This window comes from Candoia aspera, chromosome 9 (assembly GCF_035149785.1).
Source record: "Candoia aspera isolate rCanAsp1 chromosome 9, rCanAsp1.hap2, whole genome shotgun sequence".
Lineage (NCBI taxonomy): Eukaryota > Metazoa > Chordata > Lepidosauria > Squamata > Boidae > Candoia > Candoia aspera.
The window spans coordinates 5,060,799-5,071,797 of NC_086161.1; the positions used below are offsets into that span (position 1 = coordinate 5,060,799).

General features: G+C 51.6%; 1 protein-coding gene across 1 annotated transcript; it reads right to left on the bottom strand.

Annotated features, from left to right (window-relative positions):
• Positions 1–3,566: 3,566 nt before the first annotated feature.
• BSX (brain specific homeobox) lies at positions 3,567–9,457 on the bottom strand. The gene is made up of 3 exons (XM_063311506.1): positions 9,205–9,457; positions 5,232–5,428; positions 3,567–3,839 (listed from the first exon to the last, which is right to left on the bottom strand). The coding sequence occupies exons 1-3, from the start codon at positions 9,455–9,457 to the stop codon at positions 3,567–3,569; spliced, it is 723 nt and encodes a 240-aa protein (XP_063167576.1).
• Positions 9,458–10,999: the final 1,542 nt, after the last annotated feature.

Consider the following 10,999-nt stretch of genomic DNA (forward strand, 5'->3'; position numbering starts at 1 on the left):
CTTTTATAGTAAGAAAAAGGTTGCTCAGGTACAACATAGACAGTGGTAAAGGATGTTAAGTGTTTCACAATTCAGTACAGACGTTATCTGTTTATCTCAGTTGAACCAACTTTCTGAGTCCAGCACGACACATTAAGCCAAAGAATGACCAGAGGCACTGAGCTTACTTTTTTGTGTATGTGTCCCTTCAAGTCAATGTTGACTCCTGGCAACTGCCTGGACAAGTCCCTGCAGTTTTCTTGGCAAGGTTTTTCAGAAGTGGTTTGTCATTGCCTTCTCCTTCCTAGGGCTGAGAGGGGGTGACAGGCTGGTTTCATCCCTGTGGTGGGACTAGAACTCACAGTCTCCTGGTTTCTAGCCTGGTGCCCTAACCACTACACCAAACTGCTTTGCTTCAGTGTGAATGAAATGAAGAGGCATCCTTTTTTAAGTCAGCGTTTGTCCTCTTGGCTTTTAAAAAATAAATAACTGCTTTTATTGTTTAGAGATCAGCTGCCTAAGAAATCAGGACACACGTTTAACCACGTAAATATCTTGAATTGATTAAGCTGATTAATGGGTTAAACTTCACAGCCCTTTACTAAAGGGCCAGAAAAACTGTGCCTTGAAGGAAAAAGGCTTCAGGAAGAATTACCTTTGCTGTACCTTCAAGGCTGAAAATGCAAGAGCTCATGAGTCACCAGGTTTCAAATCAAAACTCAGACTGCAATCTAGGATTGCTTAATTTACGTAAACTCAGAGGGGATTTGCTTTGGATTACAATGCATCCGTATGCAATTCTGAAACAGCAATGAAGAAGAGATCTTCAAGGAGACAAATCAGCCAACGTCTGGCTGTTTTCACCATCCCTTATTTATTTGTTTTATTTCATTAGGAGGCCCTAATACCACAAAATTGTGTGTGGGGAGAACCAAGCAGAACATGGTCATTTATCTTTGCGGCAGGTGATTGGGCACAATCTAGTGTATGGATGGGGGTTTAGAGACGAAAGATGAAGGCGCTGAAATCCAACAGAATAAGGACAAAAACCTAATTTCCCATCATTGTTTTGCAAATGTTTCCTGGAGAGGAAATAGAAGTAGAAACCGTCATTACTCCAGGCCTTGGGACTATCCTTCCACTCCAGATACACAACATCCTTTCCATATATCCTAGATTTAGGAGAAAAATATCATCCGCCAGAGTCTTAACGAGGAATGTGTATAAGATAGCGATAAAGGGAAATCTGACAGTTTAATTAATGCTTGAAAAGCCCTGCCTTAGAAATATCCAACCCCAGCCTCCTTCCTGGGTCTCTCGGTCTTTCAGAATTTGCACTGTGTTGAAGAAAATACCCTGAAATGCAAGAGCAAGATATTGGGACCAAGTTAGGGTACAACTGCAAGAACGGCAGGAAAAATACGCTGTTTTCTCACTTGCAACGAGAGTCTAGCATGGTATTGACTGACACATCTCAAAAGTCTGGTTGCTTGGCCGTGTAAAAAAAGAAGGAAGAGAAGAGAAGAGAAGAGAAGAGAAGAGAAGAGAAGAGAAGAGAAGAGAAGAGAAGAGAAGAGAAGAGAAGAGAAGAGAAGAGAAGAGAAGAGAAGAGAAGAGGAAAGGAAGGAGGGAGGGAGGGAAGGAAGGAAGGGGACAAAGAAAATTATGATACTGAGTTTACCATGTACTCTAGATATTTCGAGGAACAGAAGCTGAATAGCTGAAAAAGTAAGTATGTTAGAAGCGTGGGCAAGATAAATGATTTTGGGAGAGGCCATTTCGGTACAAACACAGTGACCTAATCCCCACATTGCCAAGGCACAGGTTGTTTCACCACAGGCGCAAGCCCCACACTTGGCTGGCCTCAGATGTCACACCACACCATTAGCAAACCATAGCAGCCAGGTTTACTCCCTAGAGTGGCTGGGATCACAAGGCGCCCCCCCCCAAACAAAATCATATTTATATCCAAAGCCTTCTAGCACCTTGAAAACTTAGGATCCATTTTTAAGGAAGGTGAGATTGGATAGAGGACCTGTGTCCAGATTTTTATATTTATATTTATATATACACATGCGCACACACAATTTTTTTTTCCAGATATAAGTTGGAATCAGCAGGACTGACTTCTTAAAGGACTGCAGGGTTTGGAACAGAAAGGGCCCCCTCCCCGCTTTAGGGCACGGAATTCATACCCAGCGAGGTAGCAATGGATCTGCGGCCCACTCACTCTTTCCTTGAACGTCTCCTGGCCAACAGTCAATGGGGCTTCCTCTCAAGTAAATTTGTTTGTTTATTTCTCTCTCATATTTTCATCACCGTCCATCTCCCCCACGGGGGGGATGGCCAAAACAAAACAAAACAAAGCCACAACCGCGGTCCGGTTTTTAAGCGCCAGGAGACTTCGCTTTTCTTTCTTTCTCGACACCAAATCCAATTTGTTCCTGTTTTCGCTGCCGCCTCCAAAGAAGGCGCTGGCACGTTTAATGTGGAAGGCCGACTGATCTGAGCTTCCCTCCCTCCGAGGCGCGGTTTAGCTGCGGCTTTCAAATTATCAGTCCTCCTCGCGAATTCTTCCGCAAGAGTTCGTTTTATTTCGCCTTTGTAAAATACAACACTCGCCTGCCTTCCCTCCGCTCCGTTTTCGTGCTGTGTTTTTTCCCTCCCATTCCCACGACCTTCCCGGATTACGCTTGGTAGGCGAACCTTTCTTTCGGCTTTAAAAGGTGAGTATCACCGACCGAAGAACATCAGAGTCTCCTAGCACGGCTCGGGAGAACGAGCCGCCGCTTCTCCAAAGAAACTGGTTGGGAAAAGAAAGTCCTGAAAACACAGCAACCGGGAATAAATTTCGGCCCGCGTTAAACCCCTTTTAATGCCTGCTCAAAGCAACGGGGCCCCGGATCGCCCCCCCCCCACTTTCTGGTTTTTTCGACTCGTATCTTAAGGAGACTTGCAGGAGGAGTAAATCTGGTTAACCTTATATGGGAATAAAAACGCGCAGAATCGGGCCACCCGCAAGAGAACCCGCATGGTTCCGACGACCTCTGACCCGAAACGATCTCACACTTTCACGTGTATTGGAAAAACGGCCGGTTTTTGGACCTTCTCACCTGTCCAGGAGTTCCACGTGTCCTAGGCTTCTCCTACAGGATGTGGGTGCTTGGAGAAGAGCCGCTTAGCTTCCAGCAAACGTTCAGCCCTATTCACACAAGCCAGCCCAACTCAAGGAGGTGATGCGGTTGTTTTCCAATCTTAGAATTTTCTTACTTGGGGAAGTGGGGGGGAGAGTGAGAGAGTATGAATGGCAGTTCTTACTGACGGGATTGTGTGTTCTAACCCGTGTCTTTCTGAACCTCAGCCCGCTTCCTCCCACACGGTTCACACAACCTTTTCCTGGCCTGGAGGAGAGGTTGGGCGGGACATGCTGGCAAAGCAGCCCCCCGTCCTGAGAGGGGAAGAGGAGGGAGGGGCCCCGATCCCACTGGGACCCAGAAGTCTCTTTCGCAGCGGCCGCCCGGCCGCCTGCCTTCCCTCCCGGCCTCCGGCCACCAGCTCCAGTTCCGACGTTCCGCGCCGCCAGCGCCCTAAATGAGGTGCTGAGGCCCGCACAGCTCCCCACCCTCGATGATGTCCACCTCGTCTTCGGGCTCGTCCAGCAGGAAGGCCGGCGCGGCGCCGCTTGAGTGGGCCTCGGAGGCCTCGGAGGCCGAGGCGGCGCTAGCTTGGCCCGGCGGGTCCAGCTCCGGTTCGCCGGGCGCCAGGTCCGCCCCCTCGGCCCCGGGCGCCTTGGCGTCGTCCTGGCTCTTCCGCAGCTGCTTTTTGTGCTTCATCCGCCGGTTCTGGAACCAGGTCTTCACCTGCGGGGAGAGCGGAGAACGAGGGGCCAGTCGGAGAACGAGGGGGCAGCCTTTGCCGTCGATTCACGCGACAGGCTCGCCCGGTGGAGCGCGCGTCTGAGCTAGGGGCTAAGGCGGGTTTGTGAAACTTCGGTTAGGGTTTCTGTGGCCAAGTCAACTCGGTTGGGTTAGCTGATGATCCAGTTCAGGTTCTAGGTTAAACGTGTGAACCCACTTGTAGATTGGCAAAGCATACCGGAATAATGAGCAGGTGTTTTTTCTAACTTTCCTTCGAGGCAGGCGGGGAAGCCTTATTTAAGATGTCTTATTTTCCAGTCAATACGAAGTGGGATAGTCCAGATGTTATTGGACTGTAGTTCCCATCGTCCCCCGCCGGCCAGCCCTCCGGTCCTCTGCATTGGAGTTCCGCAGTCTCTAGAGGGCGCAGCGCTGCCCCTCTCTGCCAGAGAGCTCGGGGACACAACGGGCCGGCTAGCCTCCCCCGGCGTAGCCGCGTTTACACGTGTTCGTGCAACGCGTGGCCCGAAGTTTGCCGCTAACTTCGATTTGGGGGCGGGAGCGTGGAAAGGACAGACCTACCATTCAACTCGCAGCAGGGGCCCGTCTCGAGAAGAATGGAGGTTTGTCCAATCTTTTCTCCTGAACTCAGCAGAGGCCTTATGAAATTTTACACTCGGGAAATTGAGGCTGGGAGAGAGAGAAACTCGCTCACTCAAGCCCACACCAGGTTAGCTCTGCTCTCCTTCATCTCAGACTTATTGGGGAGGAAGGAGCGGCAGAAAGCCTTTTTCACACGTTCAGGGGCTCTCTCGACTTTTCCATAGGCGTTCAATTCCTCAGATCCCGAGCCGTTTTTCTCGGAAGAATCCAGCGGGGCTTTGCTGGTGGGTATCGGATGCCTTCAACTGCAGTCTCCCCCCTTCTCCTTCCCCCGGAACGTGGAAAGTAAAAGTAAGGATGCATCCCTTTACAAACTTCAGTTAGTCCCACTGAAATTCATCGATTTACTTCTGAGCAAACGCGTGCAACCTTAGATGCTTTGCCCGGTCCTATTACATACAAGGCCCTAGGATCCTTCCTCATTACTAGAGACCTCTAGAAGGGTTTTGGACAGGAGACTGGACCTTTCCTGATTTTGCCAAAAAAACTTTATTATTATTTTCACATATTTGCTTCGAAATGGTTGCTTCAAGTCTTGCGCGCTCCCGTTTTGGATCTTAATGACAGACCCCTTCGCAGAGAGGGGATCAGGAATATTCAGCACGAACTTAGCTTCAGGCGAGGGTTCAACAGGAGCGCAGCCTGGTTCTGGCTCCGGGGAGAAAGGGACCGGGGGCTCAGGCCGCCTCCCCGCGAAGAAAGGTCGTTTCGCCCCCTGCAGCCCGGCCCTACCTGGGTCTCGGAGAGGCTGAGGGCAGTAGCCAGCTCGACGCGCTCCGGCGTGGACAAGTAGCGCTGGATCTCGAAGCGCTTCTCCAGGCCCGAGAGCTGCGAGTCGGAGAAGACGGTGCGGGCCTTCCGGCGGCGGCAGTGCTTGCCCGGGAGCTCCGCGTGCGGGTGAGGCTGGAAGAGCGCCGGCATGGGGACCCCTGCGGGGAACAAGATGGGGACGGTGGTCAGAGGGGGGGTGGGGAAGCTGCGGGCAGCAGGGTGTTCTCCTCCCGCAGCCTATAGCCCAGGTCTTTTAAAAGGGGGAATCCAAGGTCTGCGGTCTCGCATCGGCTTCCCCGCGTCAGCCAGGGACCCCCAAGTGGGGGTAGACTACCTCTGGCTTTGGCGGCTCCATCACTCCTCCCGAAGCGCCCCTTCCTTTTTCCTCCCCGCTTTTTCGTGGCCCAGGTTTTATGCTTTTTGGTCAGGTTGGGAATTTCTCTCTCTCTCTCTCTCTCTCTCTCCCCCCACACACACACATTCCGGAGGCCGGATGCTGAGCTCATAAACAAGTGGCCCAAAGCCTTCCGGGGTAACTGATCCGAAATGCAGGAGTTCCCCGACATCTCGGTAAGGGATGGCAGGGCGACGGCTGTGCTCTCACGACAGGCCGGACTACAAACTGGCCACAACGTTTGTCTTCGGGTGCTGTGCAAAGCCAGCCAGGGCCCGTCCTTGTCCATTCAGCGGGTCGAGGACGGGAAAAAAAGTTGGGTTAACTAAGGAACCGAGAGGAAAGTTAAGCACGGATGCGCCTATCGTGCAAACACACCAAGGGCGATGAAGATGATGATGATGCAAAGACAACGCTGTCTCTCCGTAAAAACAGCTCACCCACACGCATACAACACACGCAGCTTTACATAAACACGACAATGCAATAATTCTGGTAGCCCCCCCCCCCCCCGCGCGACTCTCTTAGAAACCTCTTCGGCCAGCTAAAATTTAGGCGCAGCCAAATAGCTTCCAGAGGATTCCTGCCTGGCGAGGCCGCGCGCCAGACCTCCGAAGCGTTTCTCTAAGCGCTGCCGAGGGGGACGCGCGTTCCCAGCCCTCTGCTCCTCCGCAAGGCTGCTGCAGCCTTCCTGGTCCCTCCGAAACGGCCCCATTTGCTGGGGATGATGGGGCTCCGACTCCAGCCACGCTGGAGAGCGCCAGATGAAACGGGACTTTTTAAGCCCTTGCGTCTTGTTCTCCCCGTTTTTCCCCAGCAGATTGAGATTCCGCCGTTGCTGCTGCTAGATTGTTCTTGTTGTTTTAATTGTTCCTGTAAAATAGTCCGTATTTATTTTTCTCCGAAAAATGGGGGTAACCTTTCCTCACCTCCTTGGCGTCTCTTCTGCCTCCAGCAGGCTGACACCCTGAGCTACAGCCTAACCCCACGGCGGAGTTGGTACTGTAGTACAACAAGCCAAGCTAACAGGGATGTCGCTTGTTTGTGGCCCCTGATTTACCGACTGGCCCCGACCCTCCCTTAGCCGGACGTGTGATTGGCGTCCTGACTTTTCAGCTATCTTCCCTACAACAACCCTGCAGAGGCGACTCCGGGCGCCTTCCTCTCCGTCTCGCAGCCCTGGCGCTGAAGTAGCGCGGCTCGGGTTCCAGAATTCGAGAGCGGCGCAACCAGGAATTCGAGACGGACGCCTGAATTCGAGAGCGGTGCAGCCCGGGAGCAGACAGGCGGAATCCAGGGCATCTCGGTCCCCAGATGATCCGATCGAGGCTTCCAAAGGCCGGGTGTTTGGTCCGCCGCCGGGAGACGGATTCTTTTCGTTTCCGGGCCCAAAAGCGGGCCGTGGCGCAAACTTTTCTCGGGTCGAATTTCTCTGCCTTCCGGAAAGGAAAGCGCACCTGCCCGTTCCGGGTTCAGTAAAGCCGTGTGTGTGTGCGCGCGCGCACGTGTGTGCACCGTAGAAGCGGCTGCTTGCTCCCCGATCTCTTCTAGAGACTGGTTCCCGGCGGGATGGGGGTGAAGGGTGATGCCCTGGAGCTTCTACACAGCGTGGCTTGGCGCCGAGTCCGAATAAGGGGCCTGGGGCTCTGCTAAAGGACCCCCTTGAGAAAAGAACTGCCCGCACATCTAAATGCGTGTCCCGGGATACGTGGAGAAGCCACTGCCCGCGGCTTGGCTCTATCCCTCTGATTACTGTCCGGGCAATCCTGCCCTTTGCACCCTCATAGGGCAACCTCTTTATCTTTCAGTGGAGCTTACTTCTAGATAAGCTATATATAGGATCGCAGCCACCGGATTACTACTGGACTCTTTCCCCGACGCTTTCCTTTTGCTCCTTGAGTCTCCCCGGCCACGTAATTCACGTGTCTTGCAGAGGAGCGCAGGGGAGGCGGCGCGGAAGCAATTCCCTGGTCCTTGCCCTGGGCTAATTCCAGGAAAATGTGCTCAGGATGGCTCTTCTCAACGCTGCGCACATCTTCTTTGAACTCGGTAAATAACCTCCGCCGTCGCTTCGCCATTTCTTGGGATGAGAACGTTTGCATTCCTTATGTTTGGGCGATTCCTTCTCTATTTTGGAGTGAAAATAACTTAAAGAGTTGGGGAAGAAACCCATGTAAACGGATTTTTCATTCTGAAATGGTCATGGCACTCTAAAGTCCTTCACCAGTGTGCCAGGATAATTTTGGATGTTCTTTCTCTGTTCATTCTTTTTTTCCCTCCGCATTACCAATAAGTGATTCTTTTACCAAAGTCGCTCAGAAATAATTTCATTGGGTTAAATAAATTTTACTCCCAAGTAAAGAAGCATATGCCGACTGTCTTGAGTTATAATCCTGCGCTTACTTGGGAATTAGCCCCAGCGACCTCAGCGAGCGCATTGCTTCCTAAAACACGAGTTTGCGCTGCTAAGCGCGCGTTTATCCCCGGTTGTTCTACAGTATCTTATGTTTTCTTTCCTTTTATTTTATAAGTGTAGAGGTGGCAGATGGATACAGTTAGAGCGTATAAACCCGCACCTTTTTAAAGATCAGGATTTTGTCAAAGCAAATAAAAGACATGGCTTGGTCCTCTTCCAAATTAACGACCTTTTCCTGATCCTTTCTAAACAGACTGCAAACTGTATCCGTCCCCTACTGTAGGGAGAATTTGGAAAATCCAATATATTATCGGATAGAAAGTAAGATTAAAAATTGATAACATATTTTTTTATCATGGATTCCTCCAAGTCTCTCTCTCTCTCTTTCTCCTTCCTTCTTTTCTGGTTAAGAGAGGAATTCTGTAAAACTTAGTTTCTGGTGCTAAACTGGAAATCAACAAAAATATAGCCTCCGTGGTGGCATGAAAGGGACCAAGGGTGAGGCAACCGCAGAGCATAGGGCTAGTTTGTTTGCTAGTTAGCTTGTTTAAGAATGTCGGAAATAAGGAATCTTTTGAAAGTTAATTTGCCCGAAAACTTCCAGGAAGAATTAGTGCGCTTCAGGATGCTGTGGAATTACCAGGAAGGCGTGGGGGAACAACGGAACCGTCCGCCAAAGGCGGCCTAAATGAAGTCGCTTTTATTTTCCAAAAGAGAAGTCCAAATGGGAATCTGCCCGTCCGCGGAACACAAAGCAAGAATCTCCACCCGTGGCGGGTGGAGCGGCAGACAAGCTGTACTTGAGATGGCAGCTCGCTTACCTGGACCACAACCCCGACAGGTTGCACACTCGGATCTCCGCAGGTCGCCTCCCCCCTGCCAAGGCTGCGGCGCAAAGCTCCTGCGGGCAGCTGGGCGACTTCGGAGATCCGCAGCGTTTTCTTTCAGAGGGCAACGCACCCTTTGCTTGCTCCCCAGAAGGGTCAGCTATCCCTGCTGGCTGCCTTGGCGCCTTGCCCTGGCCCTGTCCGGCTGCGAGGGAACCCCAGCTTCTGTCTCTCCCAAACCCCTAATCTGACGGCCCCACCGTTGCCCACCTGGCGCTGGAGAGTAGAGGCGCTTACCCGAAGTGGTCAGGAAATAGGGGTGATGGTGGTCTGGCTTGTGGAGCGGGTGGTGCGGGTGAGGCGCCAAAATGGCCGGGGGCGGCATCAGCGGGTACCCATAGTCCAGCAGAGGCACCCGTGAGGCCAGGGACCCGTGAAAAGTCTCGGGGCCCCCTTCCCGCATGGCTTTGGGCTTATGGAGCAAGATATCTTCGATGAAGAAGGAGGTGGGCCTTGGGGCCACAGCGGGCGAGGTGAAGTTGAGGTTCATCTCGTGCCTTTCCCCGGACTCTGCTTGTGGGGACGGATCGGGGCGCCCGCTCTCCTCCTAGCTGGAGCGATCCACCTTCTTCTCTGCTGCCCTGGATGAGCCGGGAGAAGAGCGCGCCGCGATCTTGAAGATCTTTTGGAGGCGAGGGGCGGGGGGGAGACATGTGCCTTTGAGGGCGCTCAAGAGGGGCATCTTCAGCGAGCCAATCGCGGATTAGCAGGGCGGAGGGAAGGCCGGCTTCGGGCCTGAAGTCGCCCACCTGAATGGCGAGTGGTGGAGCTGCTCTCCGCGGTGCTGAAAGAGAGAACCAGCGGCGGGGCTGGAAGCGGCGGGCCCCGAAGGGTGGGCGGGTGGGGGTAGCATGGGGCAGGATCAAACTGGTTTGACGCCTCTTCCTCCTCCTCCCCCACTTCTTCTCTCCTTTACAGGTAAGCTTGCTGGCGAAGAAAAGAAGCTTGCAACTCAACAGTGCAAACTGCCTTGCAATTTTGTTACCTGTAAACCAGAAGAGAAACGGCCCTTGGTTGGCTGCCCGTGGGCTATGTTCACACAGTTCACGATGGCTGCATCTGCTGAGCTCGGTAAGGTGTGTTTTGAGTGGGGTGCTGCATTGGGTGAAGCCAGCTAGCCCGGCTAGCTGGTAGTTCGTTGGATTGAGTGAGCCACCCCAAATGGATCCATTCAGTAACCAACTTAAGCAAGTTGTGCAAACTTAGCCATTCATGAGTGCAGGTGTGAAGAACCATGGAGCACAAAAGATGCAATTGGGACTAAACTGTGGGGAGGGGGGATATCACAGGATACACTGAAACACAAACACGCAGGTTACAATTATTACTATGTGGGAATCCTGCTGCAGAGAACACCATGACTGAGAGGGGCTTTGACAGTGAAGTGGCTGTGCTTTATCCCAGCTTTCTCTAACTTGGCACCCCCAAGATTTATTACGACTGACTTTCACTCCGATGGGCAGAATTCCAGAGCTACATATCCAGCACACTTGGGGTGGGGGTACCAAGTTAGGGAAGATACCCAAGAAGCTATCCCAATTTTCATTAAAAAAAAAATCTCTTTAAACCTCAAAGCTACTTTCTTAATTATTACTCCACAAACTCTGATTCCAACAAGATCTGTGAGCCATCACTTTAAAGTTAGCCCTAAAAATAGAATTTAAAAAGCCAGACAGATGAGTCACAGAACTTTTGCTAATGAAGATGATCCACCAAAACACCATGGTACTGTCTTTTAAACTTCTTTTATACCTCTCTAATATTGGATTGGACAAATACATAGTCATGCTGAAATCTGAAGATGCCCCACTGATTTCACTGGGTCAACATTAAACATTGCTAAACCCATGATTCTGCTGGGATTTTATTTACATTCACTTCTGAACCATCTTATGGTTTCTCCCTTCTTATTTTCTCTCTCTCTCTCTCTCTCATTTTCTTGTTTCTCTGTTTTTTTACCCCCTTCTAATCTGTAATATTCATTTCCCTAGATTCAATTTGCTAAAATTAGGGTGATACTCCACATCACAGC